Source organism: Gymnogyps californianus, chromosome 17, assembly GCF_018139145.2.
Source record: "Gymnogyps californianus isolate 813 chromosome 17, ASM1813914v2, whole genome shotgun sequence".
NCBI classification, from domain to species: domain Eukaryota; kingdom Metazoa; phylum Chordata; class Aves; order Accipitriformes; family Cathartidae; genus Gymnogyps; species Gymnogyps californianus.
Window position 1 is genome coordinate 16,791,065 of NC_059487.1, and position 21,964 is coordinate 16,813,028.

The window sequence follows — 21,964 nt, forward strand, 5'->3', positions numbered from 1 at the left end:
CGTCCTCATGGCCGTGCAGGTTCTGCGGGCTGCGCATGCTCTCGTCCTGGCTGGGGCTCAGGCTGGAGTTCAGGTGCTGGTCAGCTGAGATCCATGTGGAGTCGTTCATATCAAAGTCCTCGCTGCTCACCGATGTCTCATCCTGGAGGCAAGCAGGAAAGGGTTAACTTGCTGAGCTATTTTCTTTCCTCGTTTCTCCGGCTTTAACATCTCCTCACCGCACTCCTTCCTAAAAACGATTCGGTCGGCAGCTCCTGCCCCCCAAGAACGCTTGCTGGCCCGTCGGCGCTGCCCAAGGCCAGGGCGAGCAGCCCTTCCCTCCGCCGGGGTAGGTGGCTGCCCCAGCGGGGCCGGCCGGGCTCTGCTTCCTGCCTGAAGACGTGCCTGAGCAATGGCACTGTCTCTAATTGAGGACAATTAGAAAGAGCTCGCATCCTGTAGGAGCGGATGGCTGAGCCCTGGAGTTTACCCTTTAATCTCCATCCACCCCAGCGCGTTTCTGGCGAGGCAGCGGCATGTGGGAGCTGAGGATGGGTGCAACTCCATTGAAACGGCTCCGTAAAACATCTCGGACTTTTTTGAGGTCAAATCATCTGCTGCAACAGGAATCACCAGAGGACTGGCACCGGCAGGGAGCGGCCGGTGGGGCAGATCTGGATAGCGGCACCGATCCCCATAGACCTGCGCTGCCTGATGCTGCAGAGGAGGCTCCTGGAGCACAGCCCCGAGGGACTGCTCCTCCAGCCCTCTCGAAGGGACACCGCCTCTGTACCCTGATCAAAAATGACAACACACACCTTGGGAAGGGACTGGGGGAGCGAGGTCCCCGGCGAGGCAAGGACACCCCAGCTTGGGCCGGGGAGCCCGGCCAGCCGCCTGCTCCCCAATGGCATAAATGACATTCCTCTCTCCCACTCCTGCAGCTGAAAGGACATTTTCTCTCTCCCTCTCTCTCCCTTCTCGCTAACCTTTACAGTACTTCGAGACACAGCCCTTGGATCGCTTCCAGCGCCAGAAAGGTCAGCCACAGGATTTCAAAACCATCATCATAAAGGCAGCACTGAGATCCTGAATGAGAGGAGGGGCTGCGGGACCTCCCCGGGCTGAACTCTCCGAACATGCAGCTTGGGAGGAAGCAGATACGTGTTCCCGTATGAACACGGTCCTGCTGGTGATCCCTTTATCTGCCTTCCTCTCCTTGCTCCCCTCCCAAAGCAATGGGCAGAGACCACATCCAGAGCCCTGGGGTGCAGGGGAACACCGAAAATGTTTCCAGAACCGCTTTCAACTGTGCTTTCCTTTGATTGAAACATTTCAAAGGCTTGTAAACTCTCTGCTCTTATTTTTTTTTTTTTCCTCCCCCTGGTCCTGAGATAAAATACAATCCCCGCTCCCTTTCCGTGTAAGGAGCAATTGGCAAGCACCCCTCCAACCTACGCCTGCACCTCATAAAAACTGCCCTGTCTGACTGCTGCTGGCTGACAGTTTTTATTGTGAACAAACAAATGTCTTTAAAGACAGGTTTGTGCTTTTCCTCCCCGCTCCTCGTCCCTGCAGACACATCTGCTGGCTCGGGGCTCGCGCCCACCCCCAGCCCGCTCCCTCGATGTGCCTCCCGGGGAGTTTCCTGGAATTTACGGCTTGTGAAACCCCGCACGCACCAAGGGATGGACAGACGGACGGGGCTCAGCAGCCCCATGCACGCCCGCCAACGGAACGGGGATGCCCCGACCCCCAGGCCCGCCCGTGCTGCCAGCCAGTGCCCCCGTGCAGCCCCCCCCGTGCCCAGGTCGAGCAGAACAGAAGAGGCGGGAGGCAGGGGGGAGGCATGGTGTCCCCCGGCTCAGCACAGCACCGCTGCCACACCAGCCACAAAGCAATCCTGCCTCTCCAGAAACTCCATCTTGTACGTACAGGAACAGAACTGCAAAGGTCTCCCTGTTGCAAACTATAAATAGTCTCTTTATTGTAAGCATTTGCAGGGAGGCAGCCACCCTAATATCTGGCCTTCTTCACAAGGCTTACTCAAGATTACTGTCAGAGCTTAAGAGACAAACGCAAATGCCAAGGTCCTTGCTGCCCACAGTCTCTCACCTGTCTGGTGAGGAGGAGGAGCCCTGGGAGCGACCCGCGACGTTTTCGGAAAGCGTCTGGCTCAGGCATAGCGTCTGCGGGGCTCAGCTGCAGAGGACGCCCAGCCTCGGCACCCAAACCGCAACCCGGGAGGCATCACGCTCTCCATGCACTCATGCATGGTGGAAAAGCGGTGACATGCAGGATGCCTCGCACGCACATGCTATGTAGAGTGCTTTATAAATGTGTACAATTCTCTCGAGGTGCAATAACATTCGCCTATTATTAGAAATACTCTGGGTATCAAACCAGAAACTGATAAGCTATAAATGACTCAAGTCAAACAAGGCCATCGCACGTTCACCAGTCCAGGATCCAGCCACCAGCAGAAAGAGCAGGTTGCTGCCGTGGGACCCTGCCAGGAAGCCCCATCCCCACGTCCCCAGTGCCACCCCCTGCTTTCCACCCAGAGTTTTCTGCTTTCCAGCACGAATACCCTCAGCCAAAACACCAACGGGACAAACCTCCCGGCAGCGCACAGCTCCCGCGGCACAGCCCAGCCCAAGGGAATGCAAAGCCGACCGTGCAGGCAGCGTCGGGTGAACCCTTCACAGCAGCGGGGAACAACCAAAGCCGGCGGTGGGAAGAAGAGAGCATCTGCTGCCTGCTGGCTTGGGGCAGCCCCCGCAGCTCTGCCCACGCCGTGGTGCCCTGGGAGCTCCTCACACCTTTGTGCCTCTTCCCTAAAGCAAGAGAAAGGCCCCGACCTCGAGCACGGCTCTGGCCATCCCCATCGCTGTGGCTCTGGCGTCCTCCGCTGCTCCTCGGCTGCATCCCTCACTGCTCGCTGGGACACCAGAGGCCACCAGCAAGCTCCCTCCTCAGGACACCCCTGGGAGACCAAAGGCTGAGCGTTGTGACCTCCTCGTGCTGCCCGTCAGTGCCAGCGGCAACTGCTGGCACTGCCCCTCTCGCGCCAGGGACAATCCCAGGGACAGGAGGCCCCGGCAGCAATGCCCGGAGCACCGGCAGCAATGCCCGGAGCACCGTCTGCCCAGCCACGGCGCAGGAGCAGCCCCATTTCGGTCAGCTGGAGCGGAGGGACAGCAGCACAGCACACGTCCCAGCGTCAAAACACAGGACACCAGAGCGGGAACAAAATTTCTGGCTGGGTGGGCAGCTCTGAATTTCCCCTGGATGCCAATAACCTGGCTGAAGGCTGAGCCTCAAAGTGGGCTCCACCGGCCAGCCAAACAAGGAAGCGTTTCTCAACGGCAGCAACAGCTACGACTCGGAGAAATACGGTAAATCTAATCTACCCTTCCACCCTCTTTTGGCTTGCAAGTCAGGCAGCTCATTCTTTTTCCTCTCTGGGTTCTCAGGAGAATTCTCTCTGCTAATTTCTTCTTTCCTGTAAACAAACTTCAAATGAAACTTTCATTAGAAAACAGAACACAATCCATTACCAGTGCCTGTCTCAGGACCGGCCGCCTTTTCCCCAGTTCCACGCCACTCGTGGCACAGATGGAAGTGACAGTGGCTGCCCCAACCAGCCAGCCCAGAGCCGAACCCCGAACCCCGGCACTGCCGCTGCCGCCCTCCTCCTTCCTGCCTTTCCCAGCTCTCTGGAGAGATCTCTTCACCCCGCAGTAAAGTCCCATCGCTTTGTTTCCAACGTTCAAGGGATTGAGCGATCAAGGGTCAGGCAACGTGCGTGCAGCTCCTCTTCGGCAAGGGGAAGTCGGATCCTGCTGGTGCATTCACAGGCCACACCCAAACATCGGAGCAGGGCTCCCGGCACCGCGCAGGGTTTGGAAAACAACATCCTTGCTCCTCTCCTTATCTACAGTCCAACATTCACAGCTGCTCCGCAGACACTCGCAGCCAATATTTTCTAACCGGCAAAGGCAGACACTCACATCTGCAGGACTCACACTCCGTATTTCTGTCCCACTTTCCATTCACCGATCTGCGAGCACCGCGCCTGCACGCGTCCGCTGAGCCTCTCAACTTCCCTCTGAGTTAGAAAAGTATTCTTCCTATTATAGAGCTGGAAACCCCGGGCACTGACAGCCGCCCCGGCTGGTCCAAGAACACAGCGAGTCGTTGGCAGATCCAGGAACACAATCGAGACCTCCGGACTGCAAGGCTTTAACTGCTAGACAATGTTTCTTCACCGGCGGCTCTCCTTCCTGGAGAACAACCTCCCATAGCGCAGGCTGGAACAGGGCAGGGGGGGAAGCTACTCTTATAACCATATCTCGTAAATATATGCAAGGCTATCGGTAACCTGCTTATTTTACAGCCAGGCTCAGTTTCTCGGGGACTGCCTTGAAAGTCTCTCTCCAGTCATTTACATGCTGTGCCTCACGCTTAGTATTCCAGGCTCCGAGTCTCAGGACGGTTTATTTTCTCTCTTTGAGTCCTTTTATTTTAAAACATGTCCTTTCACGCCACAGCCTACTATCCCGATGGGATTTCCTTCCGCGGAGCAGGAACCGAGGCTGTGCGCCATGCAACCTCCCCAGCGTGCAGCCACGCTCAGCTTCCCACCAGAAGCAGCCGTGTTTTTAGAGTCAACAAAAGGCAACGCGTGACTGCCAGCCCCCACCGCCGTGCCAGCCGCGACCTGCCCGGCACAGGCAGCCCCCAGACCTGCCAAACCTGGCCGGGGCAGAGCACCTCCCGCCGTGACCCACGGCAGCAGCACGGTGCTCGGGGACGAGCTCTCAGGAAGGCAGCCTCATCTCCGCCTCAGCCACTGTTTAAACCCGGCCCTCTGAGCATGCCAAGAAGGTATTGAACCAGATTTGACCCTAACTTAACCAGTTCAGCGCAGAGAAAGGCTTACTAATGGAAGATAAAACACTCCAGGTCAAAGATTGATATTGCAGCCACAAATACTGTGGTGGTCATTGCTTCAAAGAGCCCGAGAAGCCTTAAAGCACAAGGGTGTACGCTGGCTGTGAGCTGTGACTGCGCTGCCTACTCGTGTGTGCAATTCACACACCAAACGGAACATCCCCAGCGCTCTTTGTCAGGTCACTCACATCCTTATTTACTACAATTTCTGCTGATTTCTACGGGACACGGCAAAACCGAGTATTTGTTAGTTCCCAAAAACGGGCAAAAGAGTTAATTTAAAAGGCGAACGGCAAATGGGAGAGGAAGGGAGGATCATCACCTCCTCCCCCCTCCCCTTAGGAGCTCTTCTTCTGGGGATCCCCCCCTCCCCGAGGAGTGTTCCCACCGCCCCAAAGCGGAGGGATGCTGCGCAGGGTGAAGGAGGCGGCCCCGCAGCCCCCTCCCGCAGCCCCCTCCCGCAGCCGCTGCCCCCGCGCTCCTGCTGTTCAGCGGGGAGGTGCTGAACGCGGGGGCCGCCGGGCCGGGGCGGAGGGGGGGGACACCCGGGTGGCCCGGCTCCGGCCCCCCCCCTCCCCGGTGCCCCGCACCCGCCTCCCCAGCACCTGAACTTGCTGCCAGCCGGGCAGGCGTTTGCTTTTCCACGCGAGGCGGGGATGGTGTCTCGATACCCATAAACCGCGCGGTGTGGAAGGGCACTTTGCTCTTCCACGAGCACCGGGAAGCGGGTGTCGGGGGGGGGGGGGTGTCGGAGGGGGGCCCGGCTTTGGAGGAGGGGGCCGAGCGGAGCAGCACTGCGGGCTGAGCAGCCGGGGGTCCCCCCGCCCCCGGCGGCCGCGGGACCCGGTGTTTCCCCCAGTGGGACTCGGTTCCCACGCGTGTCGCCCCGCAGCAGCGAGGTGCCAGGAACCGGGCGAGCGTCCCCGTCCCCGTCCCGCCCGCCCCCCCCGCGCCCCTCCGCCCGCAGGTAAATAAATACACCCGCGATGGAGACCTGCCTGCCCGCGCGTGTGCGCGGAGCCGGGGCTGGCGCACGGGGCTCAGCGTGCGGCGGGGATTGACACGTAAGTAGGGCTTTACCTCCAGGGAGGCGGCTATTTCCAGCACAATCCCCGCCCGGGGCCGGAGCCGGAGCCGGAGCCGGGGCCGGGCGGCACGGCGATGGCGGCGGCGGCGGCGCGGGGCCGGTGCCCGGGAATTGATGGGGCCGGAGCGCTCCCGCCGCCGCCTCCTCCTCCTCCTCCCACTTTCTTCTATGCTTTTGTGCTCTTCCGGGGAAGGGGGAGCCGCGCCGGGCGCGGGGAAGGACGCGCCAACCTCCCCCCCCCCCCCCCCCCCCGTCCTCGCCCCGCCACCGGCCAGCCGGGCGGGCGACCCGCAACTTCCCGGGGAAGCGGGGCGGCGCGGCCGCTCCCCCCGGAGTTGGGGCAGGGCCCCGCGGCCGCCCCCCCCCCTCACCGCCCCGCCCCGCCCCGCCCGCCAATGCCGCCCCCCCCCCCCCCGTCCCCGTTCCCGCAGCACCGCGGCCGCGTGGAGCCCCCGCGCCCCGCGCATCCCCCCCCCGCCCCGGTGCCGGTGGCGGGAGTCGGTGCCGGAGCCCCGCGGGTGGGCGCCTACCTGGAACGGAGCCTGGGGCCTGCCGGCCTGCGCCAGCCCGGCGGCGCGGCTGGGAGCGCGGGGCGGAGGGACGGAGGGACGGAGGGAGGGGGCCCGGGCTGGCGGCGCTCCGGAGAGGCTGACAACCAGCTGCTGCCCGGGGAGAGGGGCCGGCGCTGCGGAGCGCGTCACTCCCGGCTCCCGGGGGGGGGGGGGGGGGGGGGGCCGGGGAAGGCGGAGGGGGGCGAGCGGGGCCCGGCCGCGGGCGGAGGGGGCGGGGGCGGCGGGGGGGGGGGAAGGGGAGCGGGGCCGCGGGGGGCGGGCGCACCGGGCCGGGCGCGGCGGGGGGCGCGGGGAGCCGCGCCTGGAAGAGCACATTGTGGAGGGCCGCGGAGGGCCCTTCCTCCGGGAGGAAGAGACAATGTCCAGGGCCGGGCGCCTGCTGGAGAACCGCGAGAATGCACGGCCGGCGGCACGGATCGGTACGGATCGGTACGGCACGGCACGGCACGGCCGAGGAGGGCTGCAACCCGCCCGGGCATCCTCCGCTCCGCACGGTCCGGGGGGGCTGCAACCCATCCGGGGACCCTCAGCTCGGCACAGCACGGGGCGGGGGGGGGGGGGTGGGCTGCAACCTGCCCGGCGACACCCGGCGCGGCACGGTCCGGTGACCCGCAGCCCACCCGGGGACGCCCGGCTCAGCCCGGCCCCGGGAGCTCCGGGTCGGGCAGCTGCCGGGGTTCGGCCGTGCCGCGGGGCGCAAGTTACGGGATCCCGGCAGCGAGTCCCCGGGGAGCGGGGTGGGTGCCCCGCAGCCCCCCTTCCCCTGCGCTCGGTGGGTGCTGCGGTGCCCAGGCCCCGCGCTGCCTCCTCTGCTGAATCCTTTTGTTTCAGATGATTCTCCCTATCGCACCGTGGGAGCAGGAGAGGACCCTACTCTGCCAGCAGCAGCATCACTCGACACTGCAGCCTCTGTCTGAACGTTGGCTCTCGGCTGTTGTTGAATCAGCGGCTCTTCGGGGCAGCTCCTTGACAGCAAGGCTGCCCACCGAGCTCGGCCATGCCCCCAGCAGAGCCCTGTGCAGGGCACCGTGCCGCCAGGTCCCCGGGAGGGATGGGGATGCTGCGACCCGGCTCCGGGCGGGCAGCACGTGGTGTCCTGGCATCCCCCAGGATGGTACCCGCTCCCAGGCAGAGTCCCGAGGGCAGCGGGTCGGTGACCTCCCGCCCGGTTGGGGATTGCCGCGATGGGCGCCAGCGTCTCGGCATCCCCCTCCCCAGCCCCTCACGCGTCTCTCGCTGTTTGATGGTTACGAACGAAATTTTTACGAAATAAACCAAGTGTAACGGATTCAGCGGCGGAGCCTACGGTAGGCCGGTGCCAGAGCCGAGGATGGGAACTGCCACATTCGTGTCTATGGCTTGTTAGTGCGGATGTCCAATTATGATGTTTTCTACTCCGGCGTTAACCACTTCACTGCCAGGGAAAGCATGCAAGGGAGGAGGGGCGGCTGAGGAAGATCCAAGGCCGGAGGTGAAAATGGGTATCGCTCGGTATTGCGTTTCCATCTCCTCCAGGCTGATCTATGGAGCCAGAGGCTGAAGGGCGAGAGCTGAGCCCCAGGGGCCTCCCGCGCTCCCGCAGGAAGCGGCCGGCCGGGAGGGCAGCGGGCTGCGAGCCCCCAGCCCCGGGGGCCTGCTCTGCGCTCACTTCCAGCTCAATGGCTGCTGCTCCTCCCTGAAGCTAAAATAAAATCCTGACCATTTAAGGTGAACAGGAGACTTGCCGTGGACCTCAGTGGAGCGGGCTTTTAACCCCTTCCCATTGCTGGGCTTTGTTTACTCCTTGCGCTCCCTTCGGCTTCGAGCTAGACCGGCTTAAAGCCATTTAGGAGAGCATGTCCCCCTGCGAGCGAGGCGCCTGCCCCTCTGTTTGGAGAGCTCGCAGGGGACGCAAACCAGCCAGGGTGCGAGTTTGAAGCACAGTCACTATTCTGTGCTGCCTCACCATGTGGACACTCTTATTTTATACTAAGTGCCTTTGTGTGGGTTACGTTAATCCACTTTGGAAATGGATTAACCTAAATTTCACATCGGCAAACTTAGTGCCGAACAGCCGCGTCCACACAGGGAGCGAGGGAGGAACAGCAATTCAGCAATAGCTGCTGGGCAGGAGCTTCTCCCCATGCAGGGGAGGGGTCCTGACCCCAAGGGGGGTCACCGCCGTTACAAGTGGGGTCATGAGCCCGACAGAAATGCAATTGTTTGTGCCAGCGCGCGGGGTCACGAGGCTGGCAGAAGTGGGGCTCACCGGCGGAAGAGGGGCTGCCTCCAGAAACAGCTAGGGAAGCTTTGGGAAATGGCACACCGAGCTCCTTTCTAGTGGGTATTTTTCGGATTCAAATTATCTAGGGGGAAGTAACTGGCAATTAGATATAGAATTGGTAATAATAATTTATCAAGTTGTCAGGAACAGGGGTAAGTGCCTTACGAGATTACACGTTAAAAAAAACCCACACCACAACAAACCAGTACTACTGTTACTATATTATATATATAATACACATCAAATATATTATTTATAAGTCGCTTCCTTTCCTCTCTCCTCGCAATGTGTTCATTACTTCTGGTCCCTGCAAACCCCTTCCCACGGACACAGATCTGCCCGTGCCAAAAACCTGGGGCTCCGCGTCAGGCTGTGCTTGCCCGGACAGGGTCCCGTCGGATGCCACCAGAGCCGGAGCCGCAGGTCCTGAGCAGAGCCGTGCCCTGGCTGTAATGGCCCTGCACCGCACAGCCTGCCCGCGTACCAGGCAGTGACGCTTCCAAGGGCATCGCTAACGATGCCCTGACCCCGTCTGTCGTAATTTCCTAAGGCAAGGCTCCGCAAGAATAGCAGGGCTGCTGTCAAACCCAGGAATAAACTACATTTACGGCGCTTTGTAGGAGCTTAATTGAATAGTTGTGCTGTTGAGGAGTGTGGGCGCAGTGATCTAGTGGTGAGAGCAGGGGACTGCAGGACGGCAGGATCCGGCCATCATGCCAGAGGAGTCACTGACTCATGGGCGACCTTGTGCGAGTCACTTGATGTTCTTGTGCCTCTGAAAAGTAGGTTAAATAACAAATGGGACCTCCTGCACTGGGCCCTCCGTGACCACCAAACCCTACTGGGTAATAAGCATTAAAATGGGAATATCTCAGGGGCGAGGGCAGTAAGGGAAGGGGGGCAAGAGGGGCAGCGTGGCTGCAGAGCTGCTGAAGGAGAGCCCCAGTCACATGGCATGAGGGCGATACGCAGCTTTTATCAACAACATATTTTAACTTATCTGGCATCCAGAGCAGAGTCAGGAAAAAAAGGACAGTAAAGATTTGGGAAAATTTATTATAGACCAGATTTGTTGTGGGCTGAGAGCTGTACTCCCACTTCATCTTGGTCACTCCTTCTGTAAAAGCAGCAGTTGTTAGCATCTGGCATATGCATGAATAAAAGGGTTTTTTTCCCCAGGAGCCAAGACCAAGAGATGGAAAGGAAATACAGCTCTGTACTTCACAGGGTACACCAGTCGCTGCCAAGTAAAGGAGCGGGAAAGGAGTTGTTTCTGTGGATGGAATTTGCCTTCCTCTGGAGTACAGGGAATGGGTGTTTGAAGGGATGGGTCAATCGCGGTCAAATATCCCCGAACATTTCTTGCCAAAGCCTGAACCCACAGCCCCGGCAGGAACGTCTGCATTGCGTTACGCATTGAGGACAACCCTCACAGCTTATCTCTTGGCCACCCAAATCAGAATCGAGACAACATAAACAGAACTACCACTAAACCCATTTTTGGCCATTCTCAAGCCATACCGCCTGTTTCAGAATCCATCTTTGTGAGTAAAACTGACTCCTCAGAGGTACACACCCCCATTTTGCGCACACAAGGCTCACGATGTGGGTCCTAGGAGTCTGTGCAACCAGGCAAGGTGCAAGCCTGCCTGCGCAGGTTTAACAGCAGCGGAAACAAAAGCAAGTACACGATTCAAGGTTAAAAAGCTGAACCACACAGCTTCATCTTCTATAATAACGGAAATCATTAATAATAGTTCGCGCTCTCAAAGTAGTTGCCATCCAAGCTCTTGAAGAGCTTTATTAGTGAGCGAGACCTCAGAAGTCTCTCTAAGGTATTATCCCCTTTTTAAAGGGAGAAGGCAATTAAGAAACAGCCATTTGTGTGACTTGATCAAAGTCAACACACAGCACGTCAGCACCCGAGCTTGGGAGACGATGCAGAAAACCTTACCGTGCAAAGCTTTCCACAGGTACAGGACAAATTTAACTGGATCCATGCGACTATTCCATGGATGTTAAATGCTTTCATCAGCATGCGGTACAGGTCTTTACATTTTCCCCTGGGAATGTTTCCTAGCCTCACTTTACAGGACCTGAACCAAAACTTTGTTTCCAGTTCTACTGGGAACAGCTGCCTTTGATGTTGGTTACCGCACAGGGAATGGGCAGCATCTCTCCTCACCAAATACGGGAGGTACTTGGAAGAAATGATGAATTGAAGAAAGATAATGCAGTTTCTGGCCGTACTCATTCAGCGTTCCAAGAAACAGGCTCAAGCAGCTCGGCTTTAGCAGGCTACTCGGACTGTGCCGCTGGACACCGTGCACCAGGGGGTAGGTGTGCGCGACGGAGGGCAATCAGTCCTAATTAACCACGGGTGGATCAGCCCCAGTGCAGAAGAGCCCTGCTCCGGAGTGAGCAGGGAACCCACACGGGCTTTCCACGAGCCAGCCTGTGCGGGACCCGACGGCCACGTCCGTGCAGTGCTGAGCTCCGGGGAGTCACTGTCACCAGCCCAGGGGACTCCACGCTCCCCAGCCAAGTGCCACCGACCCGTCCTTCCTCCCAGGTGCTCCCGCTGCAGGCTCCTACTGCCCGGCTCACACCTCCTCTGCCATGCCCTGCTCCTGCTTGATCCGACCCAGCCCTCACTAGCATGACAACCACAGCTCCACCGAGAGTGAGAGGAACTTCTAAACATCCCCCAGCCGCTTCTCCAGGACCTTAGTTAAGCTGCACAACATCACAAGGAAGGGAACGGGGAGTGGGAAAGGGACCAGCTTCTCTCCACCGGTGCACAGCTACCAGTGAGGAAAACGGACCGGACCAGTCGTACGCAGCAACTAAATACACCCCAGCAGTTCAGGAGGATGAACCGTGCCTAGCATCACTGGAATCGGGCAATGCCACCTCCTTTCTTACAGAAAATAACATGATTTTCCCCAAAACTGTGAAGAGTCAGGGCCTTGGCATCACACCTCATTTGAAGACAAAAGCTGCAGTGGCAGGATTCATCCCGGCCAGCCCAAGCCGGGGTCTCAAATTGTTTGCTTGCATTGAGCGTTGCATTGAACAACCACAAAGCTCACCTGTAATGCAGCTATGCTGGGAAAAACACTGAAAGACCTACACAATGGGAAATAAACGCTCTGAAGTTTTTACTAGCTGGGAACGTCAGAGTTAATTCCAATAACAAAAATGAGCTGACCTTCACTGAAAGCAAGCCATTCACACCAGTCTGAAACCAGGCTAAATGGTCTGATCATCTGACCTCCTGCATCTCATGAGCCATTAAGGCCAAGGATGAAAGTTTTGCTAAACTATCTTTGCTAGTGAAGAACGCTGTTACGACGGCCGGACCTGCCTCCCTGGCTTTGCCGGGACAAAGTCTGTCTCTTAGGGCAGAAGGTCAGTTTGCCAGCCCGAGCCCAAGCCCCCCCGCCCGCAGAAGCTCCATCCCCACTAGAGGGCTTTGCTGGTGCAGGTCTGCCAGCAAGCCTTCATCGCCTGGATCAAATCTGTACTTCAAACAGCTATGGTCACGGTGCCTCCCTGCGTGTACGGCCAATATTCCCTTTTCTTCTGTGTGTAACGGTGCGTTTAGGGAACTTCTCTAGTGCTCCAAAGTGTCTCAAAAATCAACATCAGGGAACAAAGATCTTTCTAAGCCAAGGAAAGGCCTCTTCAATGAGAGTTATCTCGTCAAGTTGATTTAGAGGTATTTATTCCTGGAGGTGTTTAGCACCCTCTTGGAGATGTTTAACACCCTCTTTAATGGACTGGGAAGTACCTTATCATCCTCATGTGATGCAAACGCATCATCCCACTTCCTTCCAAATACTGACTGCATGCTTCTGCCCATCTATGAACACATACAGCGTTTCTTCGGGATCCCTTCACTAAGCACTCGAACAGATAAATCCAGGTCCCGGATCTTGCACAGCAGCTGCCAGCTCTGCCAGATTTGGTTCTGGTCTCTGGGCTACGTGAAATGAGATGTCTGCAATTCTCACTAGTGAACTTCAAGACTGAAAATGAACATCTAGCGTGCCCTCTTCTGCAGCCGCTCACTCCCCTCCCTGCCTCTGCTGCCTCCCCTGTGCCAGGTCTGCACCCCCAGGATTAGCCTGGGGATGGATCCAAAGCAGAAGGAAGCAAGCAAGCTGCCAGGGGAAGATGCATCTTAGCTGTTCTGGTAATACCGGAGCCTTCTGAGACACTGAAGTGAGCAAGCACAGTAAGGGGTGGACCAGGGAGAACGGAGAGTGGAAGGAGGAGGACTTAAGATTGCACACCAGCCTCTGGTCACGAGGCTCCACGAGCTCCCAAATCCTGCAGAGGAGGCTCGATCCTCACCAGCATTAGATGAAGCCAGCTCCCTGTACATGTGTGGGATTTCAACCCCTCCATCCCCTCTTTCAGGATTACCCTGCTGTTCAGGTTAAAACGTTGCTTGAAATCATCTTTTGAAAATGACTTCACATCCACGCACCATCACACACTCCAGGTTTACAAGGAAATTACTGGATGGATGGAGTGTGTGACGGCGCAGGACAAGGCTCTGTCCCTCTCAAACACTTACAAGTCAGTGTAGCAAAGCCATAGCAACAAGAAAAGCGCTTGTGTTATTTCCCACCCAAGAGCAGCTCCTGCCATTCACTGATTGCGTGACCTTCTGTCAGCAGTCATTGAAGCAACCTTTGAAAATGTTTCTGTATCATCATTTAAACCTGGTTACTCGGCCCTGGACTGTATCTGCCAAGGTAGCAGGAACATCTCCAGAGCAGAGAGTGAGCCTGGCATTTCAGTGCTGGGAATTGTTCTTTTAAAATCTTCATATTCCACCAGTGGAAATCATGCCCAACAGCATTCGCATGAAAAATAAATCCAAGGCTGAGTTTGAATAAGACAGAAAAGATTGTCTGCAAAATGACCGCAATAAACTCAAATAACTAATCATTTAAAAATGCTAATACTTAGCGTTTGAAAATGAGGTGGAAGGATCATTATAGATAAATATCAAATATCTTCTTTTCATTCCTTTTTGCTGCTAGATTGGGAAGGTCAGAAGTTCAGAGATGCTTTAATGCCTCAGTAGATACCCTGAAATGTGGCTAATTCGGCACTCCGTGGAAAGGGTAAGGGGCCTGATTTTTCTCACACATGTGAGAATTGGTATAAAATGGGAACGAAGGAAGACGCACACCCCAGAAGCTCCTGCATGTTCTAGGGAACTCAATTTAAGCAACATGGGTCACAGTTGTTTTCCATCATGCCAGAATAAATGTACTGACTCTAAGAAATACACTGAAATATATTCTGCAGAAACTCTTCATTTTGTGAGCAACCATGTAAAGAGCTCCTCTCCTGACTGTTTTTTGTCCCTAAGCGGAGATAAAATGCTTTCTCTAAGGTTCTTCTGGCTGTGCTTCCTTCTGGAGACACCGTTGCCCTAATACTGATGTGCTTAGCAGCCCTAATAAATTACAGTTACATGCACACTTTTTTTTCCTGAATAATGAAGTTAAAAGGCCACTTTGGCATAAATTCATTCATTGTTACCCCAAGTGAAGCAGGTTCCTCCTGGTGCTGCTCCATACAAATAATTGCTTTTGGCAAAAGCTAAGTGGAACACAAGTCCGTTGCTTAATTTATTTCTATTATCACCATCAAATGTTAGGGAGTGCAAGGCAGTAAGGTGGCATGGCAGCAAAGCTGAGCTAGAGAGGAACCAATATCGTTTTGTAAATGTTGATGTATAAAAACCATGCAGCGTATATTCGTGTAGTGCAAACTTTAAAAGCAGGTTGTGTTTTCTTCCCATTTTGCCTTTGTAGCAAAGCCAGAATTATTTCTATCATCTTTAGAGGCCTTTGCAGTTTGTAAACCCCTGGAACCCCAACAGCTGCAACTCCCTAACCCTAAAGCTCCCTCCCTGCGGAGAGGGAGAGCAGCAGCCCGTGGTTCACAGCCTGCGCTCCACAAAGACTGCCAGGATCCTCCAGGAAAAAAGGATGGTACTGCCGTGTTGCAAGTGCAAAGTATGAAGAAGGAAGAAAATAGCAGGGGAATGCTTGGCGGAGGGAACTGAAGCCTGGTGTTGGTATTATTACACACATTTTCTTCACATAGACTTCAGTGTTAGCAGCTCAGGTACAGCCACAGCTGCCTTAGGAGCGTGGCACTTGCTTCCTCAGGGGAAGTCGGGGAGTGTCCCGTATCTCGGAACGGAGGGCACCCAAGTCCCACTGGATTTTCTCCACAGGGTCCAACCACCTGTATCCTCTCCAAACTGTCGTTACCTCCAGATCTGATGCAAAGCTTTAATGCTTCAGAAGTCTGAGTAATAAGACTGATCTTTTGTTATTTTGCTCTCAGGAATCAGTTTCAGTAACACACTGAATGGCAAACTTTACTTCTTCCGAATAGGTTTTTCCCTTGGCTGCTACGGCTTGAAAAGCTTAGAAAGCTGCACCACAACATACCGATGAGAGCTCAGGAAAAGAAAAACTTTAGAGGCAGGGAATAACATCACACCGTTTGATTTATGATCTAAACCAACAACTGCTGGTTGCCTCAGCTGGTCCCTTTTTTGTTCCCGTATGACATATGCTTCTATTCCGATCTTAGCGAGCTTCAAGAGTATTTGTGTTAGCAGCACGTTATATCTATCTATCTAGTGATAGCTCCAGCGCAAACTACTAAACCAAAATTCAGGGTATAAACTTCTCAAATCTCTAAACTAGCAACCAAAGTTCTCAAAACAAGCATCCCTAAGCGTGCAGCTTCAAAACTCAAGATTCAGTACTAAAGCCTGCCAGCTTCTGGGGTGTTTTTTATTATGGAAATAAGATCAAACTGCAAATCCAGTTTTCTACCTGTAGAAACTGGGTACAGGAGTGTCATGAAGCTTCAAAACATTTCTCTTGAACTGAGCTTCGGAGCCGAGAGGAATTGGTAGAAAATGCATAAATGGTAACTAGACAAACTTCTCAGACCGTCCTTTTGTATACATCAAACTTAACTTGAAAGAACCGCCCCAAATGCTGAAAAGCACAGTTAGCCTTCATGGCCTTCTGAGTCCTTAACCTTGGTGAAGAACAGGTTGGTAGCCAATGGTACGGATAACAGTGGGGTCTGCAATCTCAACGCCTCTCTGCTAGGAGTCGCACCGAGACCCAGCAAACACTTTGCACAAGCCAAAGGCGGCTGGAAAATGGCAGCTTTCGATCCTATTTATCCAAAAATGGTCCTGAAGCAGCCATCAGATGCCACGAAGCGGCACATCCATCCACCCCGTGTCGCCAGCGCAGCCCAGCCCAGCCGCCCCCGGAGCTGTCCATAGTCCCGACCCGACCCGACCCGAGCGCAAAACCGGGCACATCGCAGCCTTTCACGTTTCAAAAGCTATAACATCACCTATTGCAAACAAAACCTTAAACCCACTCAAGCGTCCAACATGCGCAAAGGAAAAAAGCTCCAAAACACAGAAGTGCTTCCTGTCAGATGCCATTTTGTCCTCCAGCAAGAAGGTTTTACTGCTGAAGCGATGGAGGAGCTCAGTATCTCTCCAGATCCTGACAGCAAACCCACATCTGGCATCTTACACCCTGGCAATGGATGCTCTAACCAATGTCCCTTTAGGGTGCCACTAGATAAAAGTACCCATTGGGTGCAACTTCACAGTTCAAGCTATCAGCGATGTTTTCCACCACTGCACAATGCAAAGTCTTTCACTTCTTGCAACTGGCAGTAACGTATGAGATCAGATTCAGGTTTCAGTGTGCTGGAAAGAAAATCCAGCACTGGCTTCCAGTGCAGATTGTGGGGAGCAAGTAAAACATACTTTTCTTTTTATAGACTGTTTCCATGGTGCACAGAGGTTCCCATAGCTAATTCTACAGCTGCAGAACTTCAGCAAATTGCACAGCCTGGGTATAATCCTGTGGCAGTCTGCCCCATCCATTCCCAACTCAAAATCCAGTGGCTTAACACTCTCATCAAACAACTGAGCCTTCTCCCACTTTGACACGCGGGTGCAGTGGCTGCGGTTGAACTTCCTCAAGTTGCCAATCAGTTTAAGAGAGCACCGGAGCAACCGAAGCAAGGTCTGGGTTTCAGACCGCGTCTGCTAAAGCTCCCAGGCAATTAGGAGGAGGTAAAGAAACAAATTCCTATTTGCCATATTTATTTTCAAGACAATTTCTTAGAAGAACTGTGCATCGAAAGGACAAGCAGACTGTTATAAGCAATAACTGCATTAACGCCATCTCTGCTCCTCTCCACTGACACGACTCTGAAGTAGCCCTGTTTGCTTTCTCTGAGCCAGAAGATCAGAGGCACGCTGCCCTCCCAGCTTCCAGGCACCAACACTCGCTGTACTTGGTCAGAGCCTGACCCGCCTGGACAAACCGGCCATTTCCAAAAGCATCCTCCAAAAATCGATGTGCCAAGCGCCAGTCCCTCCCCTCAGCCCTTCAGCCCGGGCAGAAGCCCGCTCTGCACCTCGCACTGCCCGGCGCCCCGAGCGCGACTCACCTGTTCCTGGGAGTTCATTACCCGCAGCTTCATTTGCTTCAGGTAAGTAGAGGTGAGGGGCATGTTGTAGTCAATGATCCCAGAAACCAAAGAGGAAGGTGGTTCGCTCTCTGAAGAACAGAGGAAAAACTTTATTCAGATAGAGGGACGTGGAAGCACAAACCTATGATGTGTTCTCATAATCGTTAAACATATGTATTCAGAAGCACTTCAGATCCCTAGCGAGAGCTGGTGCCCGCTGAGCTAAGGTTCCTATAAGAACACGACCCCACCAAGAACATAATTACAGAACAGATGTTGGTTTGAAAAAAAAAAAAAAAAGCGTTGCTGTCACCTGCGGAAAAGACTACACATAATATATAATTTTTCAGTCTACCAAACTAGAATGTAGCAGAGGAAGAAACCGAGTCTTGCCGATGCCTCAGAAGTACTTCCATGCAAATGGGATTTATGCAGAGGTTGATGAACAAGAATATATTTGCAGCTTGCTTTAGCATTGCAAAGTCTTGCCAATTTTGCTGGGATTCCCTCAGGTAGGAGTTAACATTAAGGCAACTTATTAAGTATCTCTATCTGGTGATGAAGATTATTTTTAACATCCTCATTAAAACACAAACTTAATTTTAAAGATCTTTAATTTAAATTGTTCCTATTGATTCCTCTGGCTGCATCATATTGAGCTCTAGAGATCACTCGAGATTCAGACTGCTCCTGCAGATCATTTTGTCTAGCCAGACCAGAAGAGTCCCCATAAAGCAAATTCTCAATGATTTTTCTGAATTCTCAAAGATTTATCAGCTCTGCCATCATCGCTGTGGAGCTTGCGAGCTCTCCACATAGGACATGAAGACCGCTAGAATTATCTATTCTAACACTGAATTTACAGGCTCGTGCAACGGGTTTGTTCAAGAGGAAAGTTGCCGTTTCCCACAGGGATGGCTGCTGGCTAAAAGGAAGATTTCTTTGCCCTCGGTACAGGCAGATGCAAGTGTGGACAATTAATCCAGCCTTCCAGCGCACTCTGAAGGGATGTGTGGTGTCCACTGGAAAGGGAGCTTAAGCAACAACAGACGAGGAAGAAGGATTTCCAGGAGCTGAAGGTGAACCGATGGTGGGAGGTTTCCATTCCTGTCTCTGAATCTCCCTGGCTGGCTTGCATTTTCTGGGGTCACTGGTTTCACAGGCACCTCTGACAAAGCCCCTTGAAAAAGAGCCTTCACAAAATGTTTTACAGCACCTTAGAAAACCCATCAACCCAAACATAATAGGCCTGCTTTTCAGAAATGCTGAATATAAAAAAATCCCAGTGAAACTCAGCAGACCCGAAGACGCTTCACACCTCTGGAAATACCAGATCTATCATGTCTGATTAAGACACGACCTGACCCAAAAACTCTCTGTAACTGACTTAAACGTCACACAGGTTTTTGCAAATCTTCTGTACCAAGATGCTAACTGGGTCCATGGAAATACAGTGTTTTTTTTCCAGGTCCATCTAATTCACCCCGAAGCATTCCTGCCTGCGGATGCAGGAAAGGGTGGCCAGAGCTACTCAGGCCATCAGCTCGCTCAAATATGAAGGTGCAAACCTTTTAGGAACCTTGTAAACTAATTCCTCCCTTCTTTTCTCACGGCTGTATGTCAGTGGTCTCTGTCATGCCTCAACCTACAGATTCATTAAGAGCACTTCTATGTCTCTATATATTAAGCACCCAAAATAACCCATTATTCTATTGTGCAAGGATGTTACTTTGTGATGAAAAGATGTTAAAATCCCAGTGCAAGGGGTGCTTCCCACAGTCTGGTTCTGCGGTGAAAGGGGAAACAGCTCCCAGGAACAAAATCTGCCACCTACCCAGGCCAGCTGGGGTCATCAATATTTGAGTCTGTAAGAAGAGTTTAGGAAAGCACTTGCTAAGAGTAACAAAGATAGAGCTGCTCCTTCCTTGTGGCGTGGATGAGGTGAGTCTTTCAGACCTCTGAGGATGATATGTTGCTCTCCTGCCATCCCCCGCTTAATAGTTTAGCGCTGCAGAAATGAATGAGGCTCAACAGAAGCAGCTCAGCATCCTCGCATGGGCAGGAAGAGGGAGGTAGGTGATCTTTGGTGCTTAGATTCTGCCTGAAACCATCCTGATGTAAATCTGGAATAACCCCATTAGCAGCCACAAATTTACTGTGAATTTGTGCAATTGCAACAGATAAGACCTTGAGCCTCAGAAACCAAAACCTTTTTTCTTTTTTAAGCTAACTGGAAAAGAAAGAAAACCTTTGTTTTAAAAGGCCTGGGGGACTCCACAGGAACAACCCTCGTATCCCACGTCACAAGAGGGGGCTACTGGAATCCTTTAGCTCATTTTTCAAAAAGTTATCAATATCACATGCCCCATGTGTTGGACATACAGATGGAACAGGCAGAACGGTATAAAGTAAAATGGTTTCGATCCTAATTCCACACTTGTATAACTCCACTGGAATTAGTCCTAATTTAGTAACAGTGTAAAGAGATCACAGTGAAGTCCAGTGATGTTCAAAGTTTCCCATGAGCAAGACAATTTGCTTTTATGAATTATGTGGGTGCCCTGCAGGGTTTGATGTCAGATATGTTTAATTAGGGATTTTTGTGATCACAAATGAAATGTGTTGAGATTTGTTTAATGGACAAGAGAAGTAGGAAGAGATGGGAATGACTCAAATCGTTTCATCTTACTGAGTTAAATTTTACCTATATATGCCTGTATGTGTGTATGCATGCGCATACACCTAGGTAATTCTTCTATGACTCCAATGTTTTTTTAGGTGATTTGCTCCTGATAAATTCCTGAATATGTATTAGTGAAATCAGACACTCTTCCCCAGTAAAAGCTACCTTATCTAATCTACTCTATGCATTTTCACAGGTACTCAGTCACTATTTAGGTACTATGCAGAGCAGAAAGGCACTTCTGTCCCTCCATTCCTGGTGGGTAAGAAGCAGGACTTTTTACACGCAGGATCCTTTGGTTTCCTGTTTGATTTATTTTTAAGAGAACTGCTACGGAGGAAAGCTTTATGAAAATAACTGACAGTTGACATTAATTTCTAAATTTGCTCAGGACAGCCAGATCTCAGCCCTGATCATGGTTTCCACAGCTAGGACCGCTCTGGGGAGGATGCTCAGCACCCGGTGTTCTCTGAGCTGCCCCTGAGCCGGGACGGGTGCCGTGCCACTGGGAGAGGCACGGGAGACGCGGGGATGGTGGGTGGGCAGGAGGGAGCCCCTGAAGGAACAATGACCCTTTTCATCAGCTGCCTCCTGAAAAGGGATCCCGGGCTCCGGGGCAGAGAGCTCGGCTAGAGCCAGGCGTTTAGTCAAGTGTCCTGGTTCGGGTCAAGCCAACAGGCGACATCCTTGTTGGCCTGACTCATCCCATCGCCCTTCCCGTCCACTGAGCCGACTGCTGCAGCCGCAGTACTTGGAATGTCACCCGTGATGGATGCGGCGCAATCAGTGTAAAGGTCAGGTTTGCTCCCAGTGAGGCCAAAGGCCAAAACTTCTCTTGACCTAATTGGAAAGAGGGATCGGGCCCTTGGCCGGCAGAGTGGGAAGTGCTGCGGTAATGGAGCTCGGGCTAATAAATGTCACATAGGATTATTTGGGAGAGTTTCTAAAAAATGTAACAAGTACAAAGCATTTCAGTCACTAGCTTTGGATAGCTGGCACACATAATCCACTTAAACGGAACCTCTGGGCTGTCCGTAGCTCTGCTCCTAGCAGTAAACAGTCGGAAATCGGTATTTAATACTAGAAATTTTCTATTGTTGGGTCCTTTGTTCATTTAATTCTGCTTCTCTACTTGATAAGAGCTGCCAAATGAGCCTGCTTGCCCTAACAGTTTTCAAATAGACTCTCTGCAGTTTCCTTACATTTTTTTAAAGAAGCAATTTTGTTGGGTGAAACCTCTCAGAGTCAGTTTGACGCTTTGCACTCGATCATGAAAACAAGTTTGTAATTCAGAAAAAAACACACAAACATCAACTGTAACCATTCTCTCTGGAAGAAAACCTGGTCCCACCTTATGCACCACATATCTTTTAGGCCTAGGAGCTGCAGATTGGTTCCGTTTACAAAAGAACCATAATGAGCCAACCACCACAATGGCCACGCTAATGGGTTGTATACATAGGCATAATATAACTTTGATTACCAAAACACTTTCCGTTATCAAAAATTGGATCATGACATGCGTATCTATTAATTTCTGCAAATTACTTCTTTATCAGAAACTTCAGTTATTCAGACATATTCAGTGTCTTTCATTACAAAATTAATAGTTTAAAGGAAAAACTTCAGGTCACATTTTTTCAGAAATCGAAGTTTCCACCCGCATACGATTACGGGTTGATCGCAGACGTATCTGCAATATTTTTGACCCAGGCTTTGTACGGACGCTCTGGGGAAGCTCAGAAAGAAAGCTAGACTGCTTCTGCTCTCTAAGCTGAAAACAGTGACAGACAAACCAGATTTAAGCAATTCTTTCAGCTTGGCTATAAAAGTGCATGAAAAATAACACAGGTTAGGAAAAC

The 21,964-nt window shown here is 53.1% G+C and overlaps 1 protein-coding gene across 1 annotated transcript in view; it reads right to left on the reverse strand.

The window, feature by feature from the left end:
• The window catches only part of NOL4L (nucleolar protein 4 like), a 47,737-nt gene that overhangs the window by 18,294 nt on the left and 7,479 nt on the right, over window positions 1-21,964 (reverse strand). Inside the window, exons 4-5 of the mRNA XM_050907617.1 lie at window positions 17,399-17,508; window positions 1-142 (exon numbers count right to left, since the gene is read on the reverse strand). Coding sequence (XP_050763574.1) covers window positions 1-142; window positions 17,399-17,508 — 252 coding nt within the window. The remainder of the gene's footprint in view (window positions 143-17,398; window positions 17,509-21,964) is intronic.